The 25,885-nt window shown below is 44.7% G+C and overlaps 2 protein-coding genes and 2 long non-coding RNA genes across 5 annotated transcripts in view; 2 read left to right on the plus strand and 2 right to left on the minus strand.

Annotated features, from left to right (window-relative positions):
- PPA2 (inorganic pyrophosphatase 2) overlaps positions 1–2,278 on the minus strand; it is a 30,675-nt gene extending 28,397 nt beyond the window's left edge. The window contains exon 1 of one of the 2 annotated variants that reach the window (XR_011725647.1): positions 1,577–2,018. Coding sequence is in view for 1 of the 2 variants with exons in the window: in XM_071742609.1 (XP_071598710.1) it covers positions 1,577–1,724 (148 nt within the window). In the remaining variant the exon portion in view is untranslated. Of the gene's footprint in view, positions 1–1,576 lie in introns of both variants that reach the window. The other variant, XM_071742609.1, reaches the window with a different exon arrangement.
- On the plus strand, positions 918–5,685 carry LOC139795687 (uncharacterized). The gene is made up of 2 exons (XR_011725649.1): positions 918–1,203; positions 5,213–5,685. It is a non-coding gene; the product is annotated as an uncharacterized lncRNA (long non-coding RNA).
- Positions 2,365–10,762, minus strand: LOC139795686 (uncharacterized). Its single transcript, XR_011725648.1, has 4 exons — positions 10,640–10,762; positions 6,193–6,272; positions 3,505–3,666; positions 2,365–2,475 (listed from the first exon to the last, which is right to left on the minus strand). It is a non-coding gene; the product is annotated as an uncharacterized lncRNA (long non-coding RNA).
- An 882-nt stretch (positions 10,763–11,644) lies between these two features.
- ARHGEF38 (Rho guanine nucleotide exchange factor 38) overlaps positions 11,645–25,885 on the plus strand; it is a 34,120-nt gene continuing 19,879 nt past the window's right edge. Inside the window, exons 1-3 of the mRNA XM_071742610.1 lie at positions 11,645–11,919; positions 21,535–21,725; positions 22,451–22,574. Coding sequence (XP_071598711.1) covers positions 11,724–11,919; positions 21,535–21,725; positions 22,451–22,574 — 511 coding nt within the window. The 5' untranslated portion in view covers positions 11,645–11,723. The remainder of the gene's footprint in view (positions 11,920–21,534; positions 21,726–22,450; positions 22,575–25,885) is intronic.

Genomic DNA, 25,885 nt, shown 5'->3' on the forward strand with positions numbered 1-25,885 from the left:
GATTCATTAGAATCAAAATTATTTATTGCTTTAGTATTCAGTACCACACTTCTCTTATGACTACCTGGCAATACAGGCTACATAAAGATGAGGTGTTTTTAGCCTCTTTTCTTCTCCTCCCTGGCAATTCACAACCATTAATGAAGAAAAAATAATCCCATGGGAACCTCACTTCCATGAGTGTTCAGTGAATTCACCCGGGCTTCTAGTAATTGTGACTTCACTGCATTTCAAAAAAATTGAATTTCATGACCACAGAAAGAAAATCCCCCAACACAGTAGACCAAAGTCCGACCAAGAGAATAACTGAGAGATTGGATAACTGCTGAGAAATAAAACCACCTAGAAACAAACAACCACACCTCAAGAACAGCAGAAATTGACATTAATTAGTCTGCACCTCAGCCTTGCTCTCACTGCAGAAAGGAAGAAAATTCACTGTAGCAGGTGTTTAAGCTTTACAGACTACTTGGAAACTTCTCAACATACAAACCAAGAACTGCATCAAAACAGGAACATCAACAACAATATAAGGTGCTAACAAATCTCGAGGAGCTTCTCTTATGCTAGCACCCCTCTGGAGAGTAAAAGGAGAAGCAGATAAGGGACTTGATTTAGCTTTGGACTGTACTTTGACAACCTCAGCAAAGAGGAATAGATGGGCGATTGCTACTGCAGCTCCTGGAAGCTTCACAGAAGCCTTCCAAAGAAAACACAAGTTTAGTGGTAGCCTCCTTATTCTCATTAACTAGAAGCAACTTTCTCTAGAGGAAATCCCGTGCTGGCAGCCCCCAGGGACTGAGCACAAGGCTCGGGGTACTGCTCAGGGTACAAGAGTACTACTGACGTATGTGACAGGGTACAGGACAGGGCACACAACGCCTCTGCTTCACTCACACCAGTGCACGTCAGAATTAACTGCTTCCAAGTCAATGGACCAAAAAAATTCACAAAAAACAGTGCCAGGGAAACGGCATACAAACAAACTATCCTTACTGAAGTGCCCAATACCGAATACTGCACACCCCCGGCTCCTCCAGGCTTTTGAGAAGCCTCCTGGGAGCACTGCCCATACTCTTCTGCTGCAACTTGCTGCTGTCTAGCCCCATGTTTTGGATGCCAGCTTCTCCTCACAGTGACGTTTCTGGAGGGAGGGCTGGCCTGGTGACAGGGGACGAGCCACCGGGCTGTCACACCGCAGCGGTGAGGCGAGGCACCCACTGCCAAGGCTGCCCTCGGGATCCCTCACCACCCCGCGGCCTCTGCGCCCCATCTCCCACAAGGCCGCACCACGGCAGCGCTTCACCCCGCAGCACCGCTTCAGCCCCGGGGACTCTTCAGGAAGCTGGAAGCATCCCCCCCCAAAGCGGATTTGGGCAGGAAATCCCCTCGTCCTCCATACCAGACTGCGTTCCTGTCAGGGGGGAGCAAGCGGGAGGCTGAGGGGCGACCATGCAGCCAGCCCCAGGGGCCACCCGGCTGCGCTGCCGCCTCACCCCTTTCCCCCCGCGCAGCCACCCCTCACCCCCTGAGGTGGGGTAGCAGAAGTTTCCCGAGCTCGGGGGGCTGTACTTACTAAAATAAAGGCGATAATCGGGAGAGTTGGGCCGCCCCCGCTGCTCCGTTCCGTAGCGGGCCATGGCGCTGAGGCAACGGTTCGGCGGCCGCCGCCGCCCCCACCCCCTCGCCGCCAGCAGCCGCACCAACCCCGGTGCCGTGCGCATGATGGCGGCGGAGGCCGCCTTCCCTCCCCTTTCTTTACCGGCCTCCTGCTTCCCCCCGGGAAACTTCGCGGCGGTGAAAGGAGCTGCCAGCCGCTCTACGCTGCTCCCTTTCCCTTCGCTGCCTCACCGGCGAGGAGGGGGAGCGGGCCCCGGCTGCCACCGGAGGGAGGGCACGGCCGTTAACCCCGAGGGACGCAAAATGGCGGCCGCGTCCCCTCACGGGCCCTGCTAAAAAAGGCGGCGGTGCGGAGGAGTCTGCCCTGGGAGGGCGGCTGCAGCCGCTGCCCCAGGTGCCCTTTGAGGTCCTGAGGTGATTGCCTCCCGCTCGCTGCTCAGGCACCTCAGGGGAAGGAAGCTGCAGAGTGCACGCACAGGCCCTGCCTCAAAAGCGGGCTGTGCTGAGGTGAAAATATTAAAAAAAAATAAACAAACACGAAAAAAAAAACCCCAAAACAAACAAACAAAAAAAGTTTTGAGGTGTCCCGGCAGGAGGCAGTGTGCTTGGGCACCCCAGCTGTAACCGTGCTGAGGTGCTTCCAGGCCACCATGCCAGCCAAAGGTGTGGGTGTGACAGGAGGGGTGATGGCAGCAGGGCTGTCACCCTTCCCTCAGAGCCACCTTGGTGTGAGGACCCTTCCCTGCTGCTCCCGAAGGAGGGAAGGCTTCCATTTCTTCTTGGTGCACACAGTTTTATGTTGCCCAAGCTCAGCTGTGTCTGCACCTCTTAGAGATGGGCCCTTTGCATGGGTTCCTCAAGGTAAACACATTTTTTAACATATTTTTATATTGAGGGGGATTTCAAATTTATTTCAACCATCAGTACAGTGGGTAGTTCTCGGAGCAGTGCTTTTTCACAGAATGTCAGGTTGGAAGGGACCTCAAGGGTCCGACCCTTCTAATATTATATTCTAGTTATATTATATTATAATATTATTGTTTATATGTGATATCACAGCACCCCATCAAGCTTTAAACTTCAAACTTTCCAGAGTAGGGCAATCCACTTCCCCTGGGAGGCCATTCCAATGTCTGACTGTCCTCAGAGTGAAAACTATTCCTCTAATATTCAAACAAGTATTTTATTTGTGAATCTTTCAAAAATGAAGAGGGGAAGATACCACTATTTGAATTTAAAGATGGAGAAACTGAGGCAAAACAACTTTTGTTGCTGTCATCACTCTTAAACCCCAAGCCAATCTGCTTGTGTATTCACCTCTAAAAAATGGCCAATATTAGCTTTGAACCCTAACTCTGATTTTAATTACTCTGAAAGAATTTTACAGGATAACTCCATGCTACCCTGATTATTTTTACACAGTATTTTAAATGTTACTTGGAATTATTTATTTGCAGCAGAAAGGCTGAGTCAATCTCTTCCATCAGTTTTAAACAGTATGTAACTTCTTCCCTTAATTTGTCCCCTCTACTATTTGGTAGATCAGGCTTCAAAATAATCAGGGTTATTTGTACAGTGTGTGTAGTAAAGACCTAGCAATATAAAACAAGCACCAAAGTGGGAAATTTTTCTGATGGCCTCAGCCAATGTTCACCCATGTACACCTCAGACATGTCTTAACTGCTGCCCTGCATCTTAGAGGAAGCTGTACTCTAGAGTGTGGATTTTCCATGACAATAAAGGCTCTAGAGAGAAAAAAAATAAAATAAAAAGAACCAACAAAAAACTATGGTCTCCTCTGATTTGTGCCACTGTTTGCTGTATTTTTCACAAGAGACTTACCTCCAGGAGAATAGAGAGGCCCATTGCAAGCCCATTACTCACCTCCACAGAAGCTCCAAGTGGTAGCTGGTGTTTCACCAGAGAATTTGGCTTCTTTCTTCACTGAATTCACCAAATTCAAGGTTTTCAGGTGTAACCTCCTCAACTGGACGTGCAGGGATGAAATTCTTCATGGCCTCTGAAGTTCGTCAAGGGGGCAAATTCCTGTTTTTCATGTGGAATAAAATAATTAAAAAAAAAAGGGGTAGAAATTTTTTTTCTATGACAAAAAAATCTATTCTGCACTTCCTTTGGGTTGGTCTGCTGCTGAAACAGGCAAGGTTGAACACAAATATGTGTCATAGGCCTGGTTTCCCACCTCTGCTTAGTTCTGAGGAATCTGGATTCCATTTATGGGAGGTCAGAGCCTTTGAAAATCACTTACTGAGCACACACACAGCATTTTTACACTTGCAATGCTGACAGTTGGGTTTAAGGTTATTCTAGAAGGTGTCCAATATACATTTATTTCCCTATAGAAGCTGGGAAGTGAAATACACTGCTGTGGCCAGGAGCCCCTGTAAGATGCACAAAGGCTGAGTGCAGAGATCTCCATTGCCTTGTGTTGTGAATATGGTCTTAATGAAAGCTTTCTCCTCTGTGATGGAAAAACAGATGTGAAACACCTGAAATTTATGAAATCTAACCAAATTCCTGTGCAGGCACCTTTTAGATGTATAAATAGATGCCACTTTGTTACATAGCAAGGGTAGATGATGCAGCAGGAAACCACACAGAAACCCTACTAATGCTACCAGAGCAGAGAACATGATGTTTTAGTACTTTAAAGTACCCAAAATTCTCTTAGTGTTGCAGAAATATTAATAATAAAGCTTTGACTGTATTTCTGGGTATGACACAGAATATGGCACAAGTACTCCCAGTACTCCTCAAGTCAGATTTGTGTAAGACCAGGTTGCTGGTTAAAATAACTTTATCTAACATTCCTGCATCTTTGAAGCAAGTATTTGTTTTGGTTCCTGTACTACAGTATTCTGCACAATTACCAAGGTTTTTAGTACCAAGATATTTTTTGCATTTTACATCTAGGTCCTTCAGGTATCAGTCCAGTTGGGACAGCAAAAGGGATATATAAGACTGATCCCATTTATTGACCTTGAAACAGCTCACACTGGAAGACAATGAAAATATTGCTATTTATTTCAATAGAATTAGAGTCAGGTCCTTAAGACATAAGTAGGACTTACATGGTACTTAGGTTTTATGATTGCCCTCTGCACAGGGGTGAATCTCATTCCAGCAGAATGCCACTGAAGTATAGCAAAAACTCAGCAGCAGTGTAACCACCTAAGCCTGAAGGACATGCTTACTTCAGAAGTTTGTACTCTGAAGTGTACATTCATGTTGATTTTATATATGTATATTTATATATATATTTACACACATGCATAGAAAAACATGTATGTTTTGTCCTCAAAAATGCTGTACAAATTAAAAGCTGAAAACATTATATTATAATTAAATAAAAAAAACAAAACAAAGCAACAGTTTGCCTTCCTCCTGAATGAAAATAATTTCCTTTTTTTCAGCTAATAAGGCTTTGGGGTATTTAATTAGCACCACTCTGTGCTATTTGAGCACATTTGCTGGTGGCTGGTGATCACATTGTTATTGCTAAATTTTGCTGTAATACAACTCCTCTCTCCATGGCTTATAAAACCATTAATGTGAAAGATTTCCTTCTTGACAGCCTTCTGTTTTGCTGCTACCTGGATGCAAAAGGCCAGCAGCCACCAACATCAATCCTCCCATCCAGCCAGCCACCTCAGTGGAACAGGTCACTCACTGCTGGCACTTTCTTGCCAGTGCTCACTCATTCAGCTGCCACCCTCACACCAACGTGGTGATGGCTCAGCTTTTCAGCCAAAGTTAAGAAGCACAAACTCCATTCTGCAGATCTGTGCACTGACAGCCTGCAGCAGGAGGAAGGTGAAGTGTTGTTGGAGTCAGTAACCTCTTCTGTTCTCACAGCTGGATTTGGAAGAGGGTGTCTGTGCACAGCCTACTTACAGACATGTTGCATTTTGTGTGCTGATGAATGCCTGATGGCATCATCTAACTAAAAGGAGTAAACTGGGTATTTCAGTAACTAGAATTAGGTTTATCATATTGTGTCACTTTACATCTCAGTGTGAATAAAGACAGAGGCTCCTATCCCTTGGACCAGATTGTGAACCATTTTTGTAGCAGTGCACTCACTTCTCTAACCCTATTACTTTAGAAAGACTGATTCTCTGTGTTTATGCAAAACTTGGGTTTAGTAGTAATATTTATTACTGTGTATAGCAAGACATCAACTTTATACCCATATACATTATACCCATTTTTTTTTCTGAATAAACTGTTTCTCTGAGCTGTTAGTTTCGTTTTTAACCATGCTTTTTGTTATGGTCCCCATAATGTATATTAAGATTTGCTTTCTTGGTTTACTTCTGTTTTACCTCTTCCTAGAAAGTGATTTATCTACCAAGAGGCCTGGACATTGTGGCTGAATCAAGCTTCGTAGAATACACCCATTTCTTCCTTCCTGGACATCTGTAGTGAGTTCATTTTAAGCCCCTTGAACCAAGGTTTTTCATTCTCCTGTAACTCCCAACAAAAAACTGTTTGTGAGCATGAAATAGAACAGGTTTTTGTTTGTTTGTTTCTTTCTTTCTTTAAGAGTCTTACCTCTTTTAATCCAAAGCAACTTCCCCATCACAGAAATCGGCAGAGTTCTTTCTTGTTCATTTTTTCATTTGTTCTTTCACCTACATGCACAAAGAGAGAGAGAGAAAGCAGGTTCCTGTTCAGCTATAAAAATACTGTCTGGAAACATGAAGTTTAGTGTGAAGCTGCAAATCTATAATAATTCAAATTAGGGAACGAGGAGGAAAATCTCGCCTATTGCTCATGATAATTTTTTTTAGGCTTCATTCCCTTCTTGATTTGTGAACTGCCAGACGTAAGGTTCTGAAAGAATCCCACAAAAAACATTTCATCTTTGGTAATTTCTACACCCCCCTACTTTACATTGAAATATAACAATAATGAAGATTCATCATCCTGCCCTTTTATCTGTGCCTTGCTCGCTTGCCTGACTTTCCTCATTAGCTTTGATATCACAGTGCCATCTACTTGATCAACAGAGTCAGGTTATTTTCCTTAGAAAATAACTGCATGGCTGTAACCTCGAGGAAATCAAAGGGCTGCCTCAGTTCCTTGGTGACTTCCCCTCTCCTCTGCACCTCTAACCCTTTCAGAGCAGCCCTGCCCTTAGATCTGTGCCTTTGGAGGAAGCTGGCCCTGATCTGAGCCCATTCCACAGACTGACACAAAGCCCTGGCTGGACAGTGACAGATTCACCAGCACTGAGAGAACAATTCAAGCCCTGCAGACCCTTCTCACAGCATCCCCCTTCCTCTCTTGCAGGTATTTCTTTTGAGAGTCAGGTCCTTCTCTGTCAGCAGAAAACGTGTCAGCCTTTTGTACGTGCAAACTGGGGCAGAGGCTTTGTCTGGAGTAAGAAAGCATCGCAGCAGTCGGAGGAGATGGATTGCAGAGCCTGACAGGTTGAGCCACCCCTTCTTAATAATATCCACAGCCTCGCCTGAGCCCCCCCAGGCATATGCTCTATTAATTTCTCCTACAAATATTTAGACAAGAAACATTATAGACAGGGCTAAAAGACTTTATCCCTCTGCGTTTCCTTCTAAAGAGCTGTTTCTCTACAGGAATCACTACTCTGGCAAGATCCACAGTAGGAGTGAAGGTGACATTGCCACACTAAACTTTTCAGCTACAAGACAGGCTCTGGTGTCTTTTTGTACTGTTGAAAGGTGTTTGAAGTTTTCCTTTTTCTAAGTAGATTTCAAAGCAATTTTGATTCATTCATTGTGAAAAACCAATGCGTAGACTCCAGTTTTACCTGTCCATAAGCCTTCCCTTGTTACTGCTTTTATCCTCATCCTTCACTCTGTCCTTTTTTCACCAGCAGAGCTGCAAACAGGAAGGGTGTACTTAGTAGCAACTTTCCAGCAGTCAGGGTCCTTGGTATGCATGGCTGGTTTTACCAAAGCCTCAACTTTTTGTCCCTCAGATGGCATCTTTTCTATGACTCCTGCATACAGGCAGACAAGAGATACAGGCCTGCTTTTGCACACACTGAATCTTCCTTGTATGGAGGCAGGGAGATACAGAGACTTCTATAGCTGTCCCACTCCACCTGTGAGGAGGGTAGGACAGCTTTCTGCAGGAATACCCTGGTATCTTTCTCCTTCCCCTCTGCCTGTCGAGTTTACGTGGGCAAAAATTTATGCTGGCTGGTGAAGTCACTCTGCAGCTGCATTTTGAGACTGTCTTTCCACTTGGTTGCTGTTGTGGCCATTGCAGTGAACAAACTTGAAAATGGGAGTCTGGTGTCAATGGCATAGGGCTCCAGCAGTGGTCTGTACCACCACTTCAAGGGAACAGGCACAGTAGTCAGCTTGGACCAGCATTTTTTAGATATGCTCTAGGATACTAAGTTATAAACAAATCTTCTGTAACAGCTGTGAGGTATTACAAGAAAACAAATAACTGTTTGCTTACTTAATGGCCATCAATCTTGATGGCATTCCTGTTTGGTTTATGGCTCAGGACCCAGATAAATGTTCACATTGATTGTACAACAATAAGCTCTTATATGCATTTAATTCAGTTGCTTGGGAACACAATGTCAGTGTTTTAAATGCTGACACCAGCACCTGTTCTGTCTCTTAAGCAGGGTGGCTTCCAAGCAAATAAACTCCTGTGCGAGTGCTCACATCAACTGGACTCCAGTTTGCTTAGGAGAATTAAATGAGCACAATATTGAACATTAATGGTAAAATGAGTGGTTTTGTCCATGCAGATGTATAATATTCCATTTTGTGTTACAGACGAGTGACTTTGATACTGCTGGACCATCATTTGTTGCCAGGGTCAGAAGGAAGCAGGAGTAATTTGGAAGCTGTGTGAGGGCTGCTCATTCTATTGCAAGTGGCAGCTGAAGCTGAGCACTTCACATGCACTTCTCACTGTGCTTTCTGTGGCATTTTGTTACAGTCCAGGGAAAGTACAGAAAACTAGTAAGAGTTTATAGGAATATCGAGTATCTCACTCAAATATGCATCTGATTTTTTTTACCTTTTCATCTTACTGCACTGGTACTGCTTGTGTAAAACAGCCCTTGGATTTAAGGCAATGATGGATGAACCAGGTCGTGTCTAAACCTCCCTTCCTCCGGAGGGGATAGAAAAGCCACCAGTCCTAAATTAATCCCCCTCACTTTGAGTATGACAGGAGACATACTATTTCCAGCCTCTTCCTCGCTGAGTGGCACAGAGGAGTTATTTTGAGGTTGCAGAAAGCACTCCACTACATTTGCAAACTGTGCTATAAGCTTGCTCTGGGCTCCTGGCTGCCTGGCAAACCACAGCCGGCGTTCCTTGCAACCATTCCTGTGCTGAACCAACACATCCCCCTTCACACCCTGTGACTGAGCTGAAGAGGAAGACAACTTCTCTTTGCATGTGGTTAGATTGCTGTCGTAATAAGCACCTGAACAAACTACTACATCCTATCTTGGCTGTACCTCTGCATATGTGGCAGGGAGCCCACAAAGCCAAGGATTTTACAAAGTATTTTCTTCCACCTCCACCCAGCCAAAAGATACTCACCAGTTCCCCCCCCCCCCAGACCGTCTTAATTTAAACAAATATAATGAAATCTCACATAAATGATGGAACCTGTGTCTTCTGAAAAGCACAACACTGTAAAATCCTGGCTGGGGGAAATCTCTGGGCAATGCTGGCTTAGGCAGCCCTCAGTCCTACACCCCAGCTACTCACATGTGCCCTTGCCCCAGCATCCCCTGCCCCATGCTGCCACAACTGCTTGCGTAGCTGGGTGATGAACTAAACAGGAGCACAGATCCAGATGGAAAATAGCCCCGGGGAAAAGGAGGAGGGAGGGAATTGTCAGCCAGATCAGTTCCTCCATCTCATCTCTCCCATGCGGGTGCTTACACCCTGCAGCAACAGTGTGGACACAATTAACCCAGGGAAGGGGGCAGTCAGGGTGGTGTCTGCTTAAACCAGTTTTGCCACCCTCTCTGAATGCCAAGCCATTACTTCAGAACAAACCCTCAGGAAGTCCCTGATTTCTCTCAACTCCCACCTTCATCTGTTTACTTGTTGCTAGGGCTTTGATGCTTGTCACAAGGGTATCATCGGGTCAGTCCCTGCGCAGTAGGGACTCGCATCCCCTCCTGTTTTTTACTACTGTCACCAGTACTCTGCCTTTCAAGGAACTTCTGGGGTCTAACTTGCAAAACAAAGAGTTTCCTAGGGAATATCAAAGAGGAGGCAAGACGTAACACATGAATTGCCTATGTAATATGTGACTTCTCAGCATGAGCACAAAATTTTCCCAGTACCCGCCTCACAGCTTTATTCCTCTGCCAGGCTGTGTGCTTGGGCAGGACAGTTTGTGCAGCACTGGCAAAGTGCTACAAATTGACGTAGTGAATTGCTTAACAGTTTCATAACCCTTTCCTTTCACTGCTGGGTAGAAATGGGGGGCTTTGATCAGGAGGTTGCATCAGAGGACCAGCTTCTTAAAACTAAAAGTTGCAAACAGAGTTACAGTACTACATTTCCTCCCCTATGGTTATTTGTTTGGTTTTTTGGCCTTTCTTTTTTGTTTGTTTTTTTACTACGCAGTCCTTTGGGGACATAGCACAGGCAATGCTAAAGCCATATTCCCTGCCAACATATGTCAGAGGGACGTTAGTTATGTCCCCCAGCAGATGCCATGGCAATGAGCCTGAGGGTGACTGACACCAATCAGGCAGCACCATGGGGCTCCTACCAGGCGTGTCCTAGGGCTGGGGTGGGGGGGTACCACAGCACTGGCAGTTGTTGTGACTGATGGTTGTTGGGGCTCTTCCCAGGGTTGGTCTGATCCAAGTTTAGATGCCAGCAGCTCCTGCTGTTTCAACACGAGGTTGATTAAACTGGCACTACAGAGGGTCACTAGACAGTGCCTGCGTGCCAGGGGCCATTGCTAACAGGCAGGATAATCAGATCTCTCCCAGGAGATGATCCTGAGGTATTACCAGCAGGTATGTTGGTGTCCACTTCTTCAGTCATCAGAGGGTAGGGATTTGTTACAACAGCTTCCAGAGGTCCTCAGCAGGCTTCCATGTCACCTCTCTGTGTGTAGTGTGAACACAGCCTGTTCTGAGCCTAGAATCGTGGAATGGTTCGGGTTAGAAAGACCTTAAAGCTCATCCAGTTCCAACCACCTGCATGGACAGGGACACCTCCCACCAGCCCAGGCTGCAGAAAAAAAAAACAAAACCTCAAAAACCTAAAACCATCCAGCCTGGCCTTGGACACTTCCAGGAGAGGGGGGGCAGCCACAGCTTCCCTGGGCAACCTGTGCCAGGGTCTCACCACCCTCACAGGAAAGAATTTCTTCCTCATGTCCAACCTAAATCTCCCCTCCTCAAGTTCGAATCCATTTTCCTGTGTCCTTTCACTGCAATTGTCAGCTCCACGATTCTTCTGGAGAGGTTTTCACCTCCTTCTCAACCCTTCCTGTCACCTGAGGGACTGGTTTCCCCTCAGAATCAGGAGTTTCCAGCCTAAAAACTACAACTTCTCCGCGGGGTCAAGGAACCTGGCAGATGCAATTTGATACCTGAGGACTTGGGGTCCAGGCTGTTCGGGAGAAGGAGTGACAGAATCCAGGGGGTGTCTGTCCTCCTTTTCCTCTTGCTTTGCCTTCTGCTTTGCTGCTTCCCTTTCCCAAGGAGGGAAGCTGTCTGGCAGAAGCCACATACCCGGGGGGAAGGAGACGGGAGGGGGGGGTATGGGACACGGCCATGACAGCGCTTCGTCGCCTCGCAGATCCGTGAGGCGACGTGAGGAGAGCGCCCGGAGGGCGGGAAAAGGGCTGCGGTTCGGGGCCGCGTTCTGATAACCCGCCCCGCCGGGCTTGCTTGTACCTCAGGCAGGTGAATGCAAACAGTGCCCGGGGCGGCACCTTCCCCGGGGGTGGAGCCGTTCCGGTACACAGGTGGCAAAGCTGAGCCTGAGGAGTCTGAAGAGAAGCCGCGTTGCTACACAAGGCCCGAAAGCAGTCAGCCCTCAGCTGAGCAGTGAGTTCACCTCCCTGAAAATAAAGTTTATTGCCCCATGGCGAGCCTGGAGTGCCCGGGGAAGGAAGTTGAGGGGAGCAGGAGGAGCAATTTGTCCCTGCTGAGGAGCAAGCTGTACCTGGGGGAGAGGAGGAGGACGGAGCCCGTTGTGGAGAGCGCGGCCGCCGCCGGGGAGCATGGCGGCCTGAGGAGGAGTCAGTCTGACAGGACAGAGTACAGCCAAAAACTGCAAGGTATGGGGGAAGTCTGCTCGGGGCTCCACTGCCCTGGGTTGGGATGGTGTTTCGACGCTCTCCTGGAAATAAAGAATCACAGAATGGTTTGGGTTAGAAGGGATCTTAAGGCTCATCCAGTTCCAACCCCTCTAGATGGACAGGGACACCTCCCACCAGCCCAGGTTGCTCCAAGCCCCATCCAACCTGGACACTGCCAGGGATGAGGCAGCCACCACCTCCTTTGGCAACCTGTGCCATGGGCTCATCACTCTCGTGGTGAAGAACCTTTTCCTAACATCGAATCTGAATCTATCTACCTTCAGTTTTCATCCATTCCCCCTTGTCCTACCCCTACCCGAGATCCTAAAGAGTCCTTCACCATCCGTCATGTAGGCCATTTCTTGTAAAAAGGAATGGCCATATCTGCACCCACATACCCACAGCAGGAGTGGGCAATCGCCTCCTCTCACCCTTGCCCCCTGCTTCCAGGGTGTGAAAAGTTTTTCCTTTTTTTTTTTTTTTTTTTTTAATGTCATACCATCAGGATGCAAAATGCAATCAAAGGCTTTGGTTTGTTCCATCAAACCATGCAGGTAACCTGGATCTTTCCCATTCATCACCAGAATGCATTTGCAACAGAAAAAGTAATGTGAAAATACAATGGCTCCATCCTATCTGGACTTCTGGCTGTTGTATGAAGTATATGCTAAATAGTTATAGCATTGAGGGCAGTTTTTTCTTTCAGTTAAAAATACCAGCACCTATAAAATGTTTATCTGTTGCTCAGGCTGTACAAGCTTGAAGTATGTCCAAATTAATGTTTTCGTGGGTATGCTGATTCAAATCATACCATTATGGAATTGCATCTCGACCAGAAATATGCAAAAAATGTGGGCCTGTCAAAAAAAAAAAAAAAAAAAAAAAAAAAAGAGAGAGAGATACTACAGATGGAGGAAAAACATGAAGAACGTGTATGGCTATTTCTAGGAGTGCTCTTGAACACAAACCAGTGAATTTCTGTGGGTTTCCAGGGTCTTGAACAGAGTTCCATCACAAATGCAGTACTATTATAATATAAGACTGTGTTACTAGTAGTGATTTAACTACCTACTGACAGTCACTCTTGTGGCAATAAGCCTTTATGGGGAAATAAAATAGGAAAAGACTTCTATTATGTTTTTTTGATGCACTTAATTAGGAAGTAGCATTCCTTGAGAGAGACAATAAAAGCATTAAAAAAAAACCCAAAACCAAACCAAACCTGACAATAATATAATTTATATGGGGGCTGCATATGCTGAGAACAACAGAGCAGTTCATCGATTATGCTGTTCCTTCCTCATGACAGCTAATCAATAGGAAGATGAAAAATTTTCAGCTAGGTCAGGCACAGACTGCAGGGACCTGGTGGAGGTGCTTCAGGGTACAAGAGTGGATCTCTCTAGCTGGCCAGGCAAGCTCCTGGCACACAATCCCACCAAAAGAACAGTTTTTCACTGGTGAAAGAGGTTGCCCAGCTGAGGTTGGGGGTTCCAGAGGGCATCCAGCAAAAAAGTGTGAGATCTTGCTGCCCTGTGTCAGGTGTATTTGTGGCATGAACATCTGTTTAAAAGCTGCAGCAGAAGGAGGAGGGGGAGCCTTGATAGTCACTGCAGAGCATGAGGTTACATTTATGGCAGCAGTCCAAGGAGGTGGTAAATCCAGCTTTTCAGCTCCTGCCACCAGCTGAGACCCCCCCAGCCACCTACTGCAAAGCACTTGGTCTGGTGTCAGCTCACTCTGCTTGCTCAGGTTTGTTCAAGAAAAATGGTGATGGGTTAACAAGGTATCCACAGGCTTTATAGAGAGAAAATACCAAGGTGGTAGAAATTCCTGTGAAGTGTAGTTACAGTCACAATAGAAGGAAATGTGGTTGGGTGCCAAGGCCTGACCTGGATCAAATTTTGCTGAGATAGATGTGCCCAAATCTGCTAATTATAATAATAATGGATCCCAAATGTAGTGTGCTATGGCTGTATGCTTCTATGTTCTTTTGTTTTTCTCACTAGCAATTGGATGCAAAGCCTCTTGGACTCCAAGGTGAGAGCAGTAGGTTTTTTTGTTGGCACAAAGCTTTTGAGTTCTCCATTCTTGTTAAGAAAACCTAGCAGATCTGTTATTGACATAAATGATCTCTGGGTTCAGGTTGGGACCACCCGGATCACCAGGTTGGGACTCTCCACTCACTCTGAAATGGTAAATGCTTTGCAAATATAGTTACAAATGTTGATCTGAGTTGGAGGAGGAGGGGTGTGTTTAGTTGCCCCTCCCTTTTATAGTCCCCTGTTAATATGCTTTCCAGCAGAGTCTGCAGAACTGTGGTTGGTATTAGCACAGTCAAGGATGTGTAAGAGAGGAGCAAACCATGCAGAAGGAAATCCCCCTGTGAGTAGGACAGGGAAGCCAAGAGTAGGAGGCTGCAGGACTTGAATCTCTTGCATCTCTGTTAGTGGCTGGAAACCTAGGGAAGACAAGGAGATCAAGGAGAAGCATGGGTGAGACATCCAGCTCTCTGTGTGCTTTACATGGTTACCTGAGTAGAAACCAGTGTGCTAGAGATCTAGGTCCCCAAATAAATGCCTCTAAACAACAACAAAAGGCACCCAAAAAGTGATGAAGCAGTCAGGCATTAAAACTCCTGAGAATTCAGTTACTGCCCTTGGATTTCTTTTAAGTTTTGCTGGTTTATAGAGAATCCAAAATCTTTTCTGTAAAGGGTAAGAAAGGAAGCCTACCACCGGGATCTCCAGGGTCATCAAGGAAGTTTGCTCTGTAAGTCTACAAACATGAGCACAATAGCATTGTCAAAGGTGCAGACTTCTGCAAAGTGTTTTTCACCTTAAAATTAAGGACTCAGTAAGAAAAAGAAAGCATTTTAATGGGTAATTATTATACTAGAGACATCTATTCAATACCTTATCTGGTGTGAATGGCCAGGTAACACCTCCTGGCTTTACTCTTTTTTTAAAAGGAAATCAGATGCAAAGTAACCATTATATTCTCAAAGAGCTTGGCAAGCATTAGTGCATCTATTTCAACTCTTTCTGTAAGATAACCAGATGCCTGCATCCCCATTTTAGATAGGGGAAAAGAAGGTGATTGCTGTCAAATGGCAGGTTTGAGATACAACCATGCAGAATTCAGGCTGTAGCTGCATTCTTGGTTGAGTCCAGAAGTTGGTGAAGCCATATATACTTTTTTTTCCCCATAGTTCTCCATCAACTGGGCATCACTTTTCTAAAGAGGGAAGAATAGGGCTAAGGAAGAAATATTCACTAGCATTTGTGGTGGATGAGGAAATCTCAAGGGTCATTATAACAGCTAAGACTGAGCTTCTGTGATACTTCTATGCAGTGCTCTGCTCTGTGCTCACTAGAAAATCTTGCATATATGTCCTTTCAAGAGGACTGAAGAACTTGCTACTGTCTGGTACTCAGAAGGCCTGTTTTTAAATATATTTTCAGTAGCTGTTTAGCTGGTAGGGATTGGAGTCTTTTCTGTGGTGAAAATCCACCAGTTGCAGCTGTAAAAGTAACTATATCAGTATCTATTAATCTTGAGATCAATTTTTAATTAACCCTGAGCTATCATTCTGGGTGAGTACCTATGTATTTTGGTAATAGGAGACTGTTTTATGTAGTTATTGGCACAGAAACATTTGCAACACCAGGGGAGATGAAGATGGGGATAGATGCAATCAGCCAAAAAGGGCAAGCCATGAAAAAGAATTTAAACCACAGTCCACTGTCTGTCAGGTTTTGGACAGTTTGTTTGGTTTTGTTACTAATCATATACCAAACATATAAAAATAACTGGAAAGCTGCTCCCCCTTGGTGTACAAAAGCCCATCTGGAAGCAACTCTGTCACTGGCAGGGCACCTTCCTCCATCCCACCCTGCTCCCTGCCTGCAGATCCCACTGCTTCTTCCTGTCTGTGCCACCCATGCCTGCAGCTCCTGGGCACCTCCTGCCAGGAGTAAAGAACTTCTGTGCCTCTCCCCAGATCCGTATTTGCTTACTGATTAACTTTTGATGGACTACAATGCAGGTAATATCCTATTTCACTGTAAAACACACTGAAGTTTGCTGAAGTATGGGAAGGAGTAAAGATCTGGGTTGGTTCCTGAAGCGCAGGAGATGGCTTGATGAAAACATCCCCCTGTGCCCTGTGATGGGGATTCACAGTCTGACAAATACTTCTATTTTCTCCCCTGCAGATTGAAGCTGGGAGGATCTGATTCTGTTAACTGGTGCTGTAGTAAGGCTGGAGTTGTTCTGTGAACTTACTGCAGTGGCAGCCAGGCTGGGAAGGGAGCTCCTCTTTTTCAGAGCAGGATCCATTTCGTGCTGCTCTGCTTGCACAGGACTTAGCACAACATCATAAGCCCTGCTATGTAGCTTAGGACCTACTGCAGCCTAACTAGTATCAGTAACCAGGGTAAAAGAGTGAAGATTAGGACCCAAGAAAGTTTATGGATCCTTCTCTGAGCATATTAGGAAATGTTTTGTTAATTGGGATACTTTTCTCCTACAGCTAATCCATGGCAATCCTTGAGGTGTGTGTGTCTCCCAGGGGAAGCAGCTCAGATGCAGCCTTTCCTTGGTTCTTGCTTTATTAACATATTAGCTGAATGCCAGAGGAGTGGTATGTTTATACCAGCATGTGACACACTGGAAAGGTTTATTTGTAAGTATTGGTGCTAACAATGAGGGCATTCTTCTGTCACCTGATGATAAGCTTTCTTCCCTTCCACTGTGGTCACATGGCATCTCTCAGTAGTCCTGTCAGCATACATATAATTAAAGCAGTCTGCTGTCAAGGAACTGAAGAAAGAACTTGTGTGTTGAATGTAAATATTTTCTGTACCTTATGGAACAGAAAAAAAAAAAAAAATGATCAAAGATTGAATGACCTAATTGCAAGGAAGTCTCTCATGCAGGTTTTATGAGCAAACCTGTTGCCCGTGAAGACTGGGGCAAGGTCATTCTGGTTCTCTGCTGTTCTCCTCTGTTCAGAAAAAGGGATTTTTGCATGTGTAACTTGCAACAAACCTGCTCCTGAGCAGTGCTGCTGCTAGGTGTGCCTGTGAGTGAAAGAAAAAAAGGCATTTCCCACAACCCTCTCCCAGTCTTTTTGTAGCTCAGTGCTCAGTCTGGAGCTTCAGGTGGAGCATCAGGTGGTGCAAAACTGTAATAAGAGCCCTATGAAGGGGTCCCTCATGAGGGGAGGGGCATGTTGAGTAAAACACTTGTCCCATTTTGGGCTCCTTCATTTCCAGTGATCCCAGTGTCCCTGCAACCTTCCCAGCACCCGCAGTGGAATCAGAGGTGTAAGGGGCAGAGCTGGGGCCACGGTGCCAGGGAGATGTGAGAGTGAAGAGGGAAGCTGCCACAGCAGCAGTCCCTGAACTTGGCTGCCTGTGTTTCATTTCCAAATCCAGCTGATAAAAAGCCAGTGTACATTCCTGTGTGTAATCTCTAGGTTATCTGGGGGTACAGGCTATCTGAGGACTTGCTTTCACAGAGGAATAATTTTATCTAGGGTGGTGTGAGACTCCAGTTTCACACAAGAAAACAGAGTAATGCTGGAATTTGTTTGCTACATGTTGATAATTTATGCCTCCAGTGCTCCCTAGTGCCAGGCAAAATCCCTGTATCTGCACAGCGTAAGTGCAGAAGTTGCATTCCTTTGGCATCCTCCAGAATGTTGCCTAAGTAATGACAAGGACTGATCCTCCATGCACCAATATCCCTGTACTTTTTGCTATATTCTGTTCCAGTAACTTCACTTCCAGATGGGAAGCATTAGGTGGGGAGAAACCTTGGTCCTGGCTCCAAGGGCAAACATAATATTGAATCTGAGCAGAAGAAGGTGGAGACTCCCTATTTACAAGAAGTCCCATGGACAAGACAAGGGGCAATGGGCACAAGTGGGTCCTGGGGAGATTCTGTTTTAACACAGGAAGAAACTGGAATGGTCTCTCAGTGGGACAGTCAGACACTGGAATGATCTCCCAGGGGAAGGGGTGCATTCCCCCACTTTGGAAATTTTTCAGTCTCAGCTCAAGGGGGTGCTGAGACAACTCATATAAACAACAATATCAGGAGGGCTGGATCAGATGATCCTTGAGGTCCCTTCTAACCTGACAGTCTGTGATTCTATGATCTTACCTGTGAGGAAGGACGGAGAGTATAGACCTCTCTGAGCTGCTCAGTCTCTAGGTGGGAGAGCCAAGGACATTTGCTCACATAGACCTTGTAAACCTGCTCTGCCTGCTCCTCCAGTCACTTGCTGTGGACCCCCCAAGAGAAGGGAGCTGCTGCATTTACACATTGCAGGCTCTCTTCTTCCATGCTCTCACTGCATTGCTGAATGTCTCCATCTGGGGGATATTTTTAGACCTCACACTTGCAAGAAAGTGTTTCTGTAAGACATATGGCTGCTTTGTCCATGTCATCATCACATAGTGAACCTCTTTTTTGGTGCAACTAGAGCTGTGTTCTTCAATACACAGCTGGAGAACCAAAGTCATCACCTTCCTCTGCAAAGCAAAGTCCTCCAGAAAGGTCACTCCTGCAGGAAACAGACATTGCAAAGCAACAATTGCAAATACTGCAATTTCTACTTATCATTTCTATGCCTACTAAAAGCAGCATTGTAAATGGTAAGCTTTTATGTAAAAGCACATCTGTAAATTGACTTTAAGATGTAGTTGTCTAATAAACCATCCAACAACATTTTATTTTTTCCTAACCCTGCAGTCTCTAAGGACAAATGAGCCAAATTCTATCTGTAACTGGTTAATCCTCAGCAATGTCTCTTCCTGCTAATCCTTTCTCTCAGACTGTTCTGGGGCTGGAACATGTTACCAGCTAGAAATTAATTTGCTAATATTCCAGGTATGTACTTGCTGTTTGTACATAGATTAAACTTTTACTTACACCACAAGGATTTAAGCAAGTTCTCAAACTGGTAAAAAGAAATCAGCTGAACATGAAATCATAGGTTTTGTCTGTAATCATCACTTCAGGATCTTGCTGCTACATTTTATGCAGGCAGACACATCTGAAATGAAAAAGTGAACATATTGAGTGAAAATGGAAAATTGTATTACTTTAACAAAAGGATACATTTATTAAAAGAACCACACATGTTTCCTATAAGGAAACAGCATTTTTTCACTGTTATTTCTTCCTGTTGAGAATAGTTCTTATTTCCTGGAATTATTATCTATCATGCAATAAGGGTAATAGGTGAGCCCTGACATAATTCAAGAATCAGATTTGATCAGGGCAGTCTAATGACATAAACTGAAAGATCAGCCTCTCAAGGGATTGCAGCTTCAATCCAGTGGCTTTGGTCCTCCCCTACCATCAGAATAAAAGATTAGAAAATTCTTTTGCACAGCATCTTGTGTTTCCCTTCAGTTTTCATCTGATACTATCACAGTGCTGCATCTGAGATGAAACAACACTTTGAGATCTTCCATGACATCTGTCCCACTCTGCATCTTCTCAGGGTTGCCCTGAACTCTCACAGACACACACATTTTCACCACCAATTTCAAGAAAAATGCTGGTTTTGTGGCAGAAATGTAACAGAAATGGATTGTTCGTGTGGTTCCTTGTGAATTTATAAATGTAGTCACATACTGTAAGTTTTTAGAGGGGAAAGTGACTGCCATTTTGGCACTCAAGCAGCAGGCAAGGGGGTCTCAGTCTGCAGCCCTGGCAGAAAGTTGCACAGGGGCAGCTGCAGAGTGGTACCAATTTTGCTCTTCTCCTCATTAAAATAAGGACAAATTCTGTTCCTTCCAGCACACAGCACCTCAGGTGGATGAGCTCTGCAGCAGGGTGAGCACCTGTGCAGTCTGTGCACTCACAGCAGCACGGACTCACTAGGGAAAGATTCAGCTTATTCTTAATTCTTCTGATAGCCTTGTGAAGGGGAGACATGCTCATCATGTTTCTCTTTTATTTTCTGTGTAGAAACTCAAGGACAAAATGTTCATGCCTGTGTTATATACAGCCTTCAAGGCTAAAAACTTAAAAGTGTATCTAAATGCAAAAAAAATCTGAAAGAAACCATCTCCTCCTCCTCTGTTTAGGTTCCTTATCCTCACTTTTTAAAACTACTAGTACAGAGGCAGTCCCCAAAGTAGCTATCTGCACAATACCTGTGGTCACATCAGTCTCACAAGAAAACCTGAGGGGAGAAGGATTAATAACAGAACTTCCCTGTCTGAATGTCAGTGATCAGCATAATTGTAGAAGGGGCTGGGGATGACAACAAGTTGGATTTGCTGTAAGATGCTTTCCAGCTCTCAGTGCAAGGTGGCTCAAAGCCCTCTCTCCTGAAACCTGCTTGGTTTTCCCTCAATTCCAGCTCTTGGTTAGCACCCACAGCCTTGGCCAGTGCTGGCTGGGTGAGCTGCACACTGATGCTCAGTTGAGTGCTCAGGACCCCACCTTTCACAATCAATTTAAACACCTTGCAATGCACTCAGTAGTGGCTATCAGAGAGCAGCACTGCTATGTCCATCTTTCTTGGTACTCTGCACCATCTTGTGGCTAGCAGGAAAACACCAGAATAGTGAAATCTGAAATCTTTCACTTGGTTTGGTTTTGGTTGGTTGTTTGGGTGGTTTTCCTAAGGAAAAACACAGATTGTCAGAGTGCACTGATAAAATGTGCCCTTTGTACAGCTGACAGGGATGTCTGCAGGCTGGCTCACAAACCACCAAAAGGGAAGATCATCATTACAGGTAAGAAGGTTGTGTGCAGGTCCTGTAGAATACATAAATGACCTTTCTGTAGAAGACCTGCTTGCATTTCCAGGGATTTGGAACAAATCAGATGCTGTAGGTCTTAAATATGGAAAAACAAGAATATCCTGATCCAAGTGATCTGTTTGCTATTGATCATAAGAGGTTTTCCCATCTTCTTTTTAAGTCCTTTCCCTCTTTCAAAGAAATCTTTTAAAACAGAATTACAGGTTTCACCATCATAGTTAGGAATACTGTTTTCATGTCAAAGTTTTGTCTTCCAGTACCTACAGCCCTCAGCCTCCCCTGAATAGGCACAGCTTTGCCTGAAGTGAAAAGTGCAAAGTGAAGCTTATTTATGGTAAACATAAACAGCCTTTTTCTTCCATAGGAACACATTTTCTTCCATCTTCCAAACCATAACAGATGTCAGACTGAGAATATTTTTGAAGGGGTAGAAGGGCATCTTTGATTTGAATTTTGAATTTCAGGGGATCACAGATCAAGGATCAAGACCCTCCTGTACTCCATGGAAAATTTCTGCTCTCATACAGAACATCAAAGCTGGGGGAGCCAATGAAGGGTTATCCCTCTACTGCTAAGTGGATGGTTTCCTTTGCCAAACTCACATCCCCCTCTTAGAGGAAGGAGATGGGATGACACAGTCTGATCTGGGATTGCCATTTCCAGTGCTTCTTGGCTTTGATTCCCCATGGTGATCTGGGAGTTTCCAGCAGGCCCTGGTTACCTTCCTTCACAGTCACACAGGGCAAGGTGGGTGAGAACCTGGGATCATGATGCTCCTCACACATCTCCCTCTTTTAAACAGAAAAAATGGCCCCACAGGTGGGGTCCTCAACCCCTGCCACTTCACCACAGGAGGATGAGGAACAAGTCAGCAGAGGCATGATGGCCAAGAGGGTAAAAATCATTGCAGAACTCCTGCAGACAGAGAAAGACTATGTCAGTGACCTGGATCTCTGCATCAAGGAAGTGATCCAGCCCCTGAGGGACAAGCAGGTAAGCACCTGGGGGTGGAGGACAAGGTGGGGATCTCAACTCACCCACCTTCTGCTTGCAGATATTTTTTACTTGCTCTAAAATGAGTAGGTGCATGGCACCAAATTTTCTGCTGGTGTAAATTGATGCAATTCACTGACGTCGATGTTGTACACCCAGGCACAGAATTATGAATGTGTTTGTGTTAGTAGAGATTGTACGGTCTTAATACTGTATTTTTTGATTTATAGAACACCTAACTTAAAATAATACCACTGTCTGCAGTGTCTTTGTACCTGGAAGCTGGCACCAAAGTGCCAAGGTCTCAGTTTATGTAGTGGCCTCTGTTAGTAACTGGTAATTAGAGAATCAAACCCACTGTCATCTACTCTGTTCCTCAGTGGGAAAGTAAACAAACATTTCAAAGCCAGCTAAGGATCTTTTCTTCATTCAGATGATAATATTTATTTCCTTCCCAGGTAAACACTTTCAGTTTGGGAATAGATCAAAATAATGTTAATAGCACTTGATAACATGCCCTTTGTTAACTGCATCAACCATATTACACTAATCTGGAAACTGTCTATGTGTCCTTGAAGTCACAAGGAGGATGCTTAGATGAGGTTTTGCAGAAGGGGTGCTTCCTGGAGTGTTGAACACTCAGGGCCTAGCAAGAGAAGGTCAGTAATAGACAATGTCCTTCTTTGTCCTTCATCAGTAGCTGCTTAATATCTGTGTTCTATTAGATTGCTGGCTTTGATGTGGATGGCTTGTTTAGCAACATTGAATCTGTCTGTCAAGTATCAGCCAAACTGCTGTCCTTGTTGGAAGAAGCCACAAGAGATGTGGAACCACCCATGCAAATAATCGGTATGTTTACTGTGTTCTTGAGTTTTACAAAGCTAGGGGAAAGAACAGACACAACACTCTGCTCTCCTCTACCCCCATCAGACAGGACTGGTACCACTCCCAGAGGGTAACGTGCTGCAAGGTGCTGACAATGACACAGGGAAAATGACATCTGAAACCTGTGGAGTTGCTCTGCTGTACTCAGATGGTCAGGATGCTCTTTTCCCATCTGTCTGGGTGTTGCAGGGAAGGGAGAGAGGGAGGGAGGGAGAAAAGGGAGGAGGGAAGGATGGAAAGGATGGAAAGGAAGGAAGAAAAGGAAAGGAAGGAAAAGAAAGGAAAAATGAAAGGAAAGGAAAGGAAAATGGAAAGGAAAGGAAAAGAACGGAAAGGAAAAGAAAGAAAGGAACAGAAAAATGAAAGGAAAGGAAAATGGAAAGGAAAGAAAGTAAAGGAAAGTAAGGGAAAGGAAAGGAAAAAGGAAAAGAAAAAGAAAGGAAAGGAAAAAGGAAAGGAAAAAGGACAGGAAAATGGAAAGGAAAGGAAAATTGAAAGGAAAAAGGAAAGAAAAAGGAAAGGAAGGAAAGCAAATGAAGGAAGGAAAGGAAAGGAAAATGGAAAGGAAAGGAAAATTGAAAGGAAAAAGGAAAGAAAAAGGAAAGGAAGGAAAGCAAATGAAGGAAGGAAAGGAAAGGAAAATGGAAAGGGAAGGAAAAAGGAAAGAAAAGGGAAAAGGAAAGGAAAGGAAAAAGGAGAGGAAAAAGGAAAAATGAAAAAGGAAAGGAAAAAGGAGAGGAAAAAGGAAAAATGAAAAAGGAAAGGAAAATGGAAAGGCAAAAGGAAAGGAAAATGGAAAGGAAAGTGGAAAGCAAAGGAAAATGGAAAGGAAAGGAAAATGGAAAGGAAGTGAAATGAATATGAAATTTGTGACAATCTGTGTAGGAATGTCTGTAGGAATCATGGCTATTTTCAGCAAGCTGATTGCCCCTGGATGTGTCACAAGAGTCACACATTCTGCAGATCAGGCTATGAATGTTAAGACTGTCATCTATTTACTTGGGATTCTGTCACAGAAATTTAACAAGTTACCTCTCATCAGCTCTCCCATAGCTTCTTTAGTGCATAGGCAATATGTGATCCACCTGAAGGTACCAGGGGAGAATTCTTAACTTGCCATGCCAACCAGATTAGTTTAAGAAGCTTCCAGCCATGATTCAGAAGTTGGAGAGGTTCTTTCCTTCCTAAACTGACCACAGGTGCCATGTTATAGAAAGGACCCCTCTTGAAAACAAAGGGGTGAAAAATGATTGGATGCCATTTGACTAAGAAACATCAAAGCACCTGAGGCTTGGGAGAAGTATTAATCCTAGCTTGTATCAGCCTGGTTTGCTAAGGCAACAGATTAACATATTTTGATGCAACTGTGTTATTTGGCAGTGTTTCAGCAGAAGTGCTTCATGATGAGTCACACCTTTAATAAGCAATGTTCTATTCTAGCAGGAAGTGCCCTTCTCACAGCCAGGAGAATCATCCTTTTAGTTTCCTGCCATATCCAGAAGTAAATTTCATCCATCTAGTTGGGTGAATTTCTCCAGAATCAGAGAAAGAACCATGGATTGTGGATCGTGAAGTTGACTCAATTATAGCAAGGCAAAAGATGACAAGTGAGCTGTGAGATGGGCTTCCAAAGGCTGAGACTAACACAGGGAGGATAATTGCATCACTATAAGCAGTAAGTTTATCATCCTCTAGAAGTACAGCAAGGTGATAGTTTTGTCTTCAGGATCTCAATAACCTGTATACAACTTGTTAATGCCAGTATATAGAAGAAGCAGACTGAGAATCTGTTTAACAACACTGACCAAACATTCTATTCAATGCTTATGGTTTTCTTGCACTGAAATATCTTACTTTAGAAGGCAGCTCAGGCATAGTGAGGTTTAGCTGTTAGACCTCTTCTTCCAGCCTCTCCCACTGCTGAACACACAGAACACATCACTGAAAGCCACAGGGAGAAACTGTTTCTGTGACTCAAGCCTCCCTCCTAGGATTTTCTCTTTGAGACTGATGGCCACTACACTTAAGAGGCATTAGGCAGATTTGCATCTGTCAGAGTGTGCAAAAGACTCCAAATTTTTAAAGCTGTGCCTAAACACAGCTTGGTTCTGGTGCATATAAAGAAGATCCCACAGTGATACTCCCAAAGCCCATCTCATTCAGTCCATATGGCTCAGAGCCAAGAAGGGCTTTAGGCTTAAGAAATCTGTCAGCTTTTAAAATGCCTTATCCATGAAATCAAGCAGATGATTTTTCTCCTCACTGAGCATCAATGAAAGTAGCTGTCATGGTGGCACAGTGTATCAGGGAACAGATCTTGCTCATCTCTTTCATTCTGGAGAAGAGAGTTATAATTTCGAGCCTCTAGTACATGTTGAAATGATTTTGTATTTTTACTACTGAAAATGCAACCTCACTTGAGGGCTTAGCATAGTATGGGGCACAGTAAGCACCTGGAGCTCTGCTTAAAGTCAGTGAAAACTGTGAGAGCTCAGCACCACTGAGAACCAGGCACCCAGGGAGCAGGATCAAGAGAAAGCTTATTAAGGTTTCCCCTTACACCTCTGGCTAATAAAGGTCTGAATAGGGAGTTCATGGGAAATTCAGGATGCAGTGGGTGTTGGTAGCCATCAGCATTACCATTAGCCACAAGACAGAGAAGAGGGAGCTGGTGTAGGACTTTTTACATGGGTGTGTAGTGGGAAGACAAAGGGAAATGGTTTCAGGCTTTAAGAGGGGAGATTTGGTTAGGCATTAGGAAGAAATTTTTTAAGGGTGGTGAGGTGCTGGCACAGGTTGCACAGGGAAGCTGTGGCTGCCCCATCCCTGGCAGTGTCCAAGGTTGGATGGGGCCTTGAGCAACCTGGGCTGGTGGGAGGTGTCCCTGCCCATGCAGGGGGGTTGGAACTGGATGAGCTTTAAGGTCCCTTCCAACCCAAACCTTTCTATGAAGACAGAGAGCTAAAGAGCATTTAACTACAGGATGCTGGTGCTTTTCTGACTGTGGCCTTACAGCAGCTAAAATGAATTTATGTGGTCTTAGCTCTGTCACTCTTGTTCCTTTATTTGCACCTTGAAACCAACATGCATCAGACAGCCCAGTTAACCTTGGCTGCTAGGGGAAGAAATCCAGAGCTGTGTTACTGTGGTAACTGAATCATTTTTTGCTTTAAGATGGAGCAGCTCAATGCAATGTATTATGAAACAGCCCACTCTGGTCAGGATGAAACATGCAGGATGCCTGGCAGCTTGGCACTCACCTTGCAAATGAATGG

The sequence above is a fragment of the Heliangelus exortis genome, chromosome 4, assembly GCF_036169615.1.
Source record: "Heliangelus exortis chromosome 4, bHelExo1.hap1, whole genome shotgun sequence".
NCBI lineage: Eukaryota > Metazoa > Chordata > Aves > Apodiformes > Trochilidae > Heliangelus > Heliangelus exortis.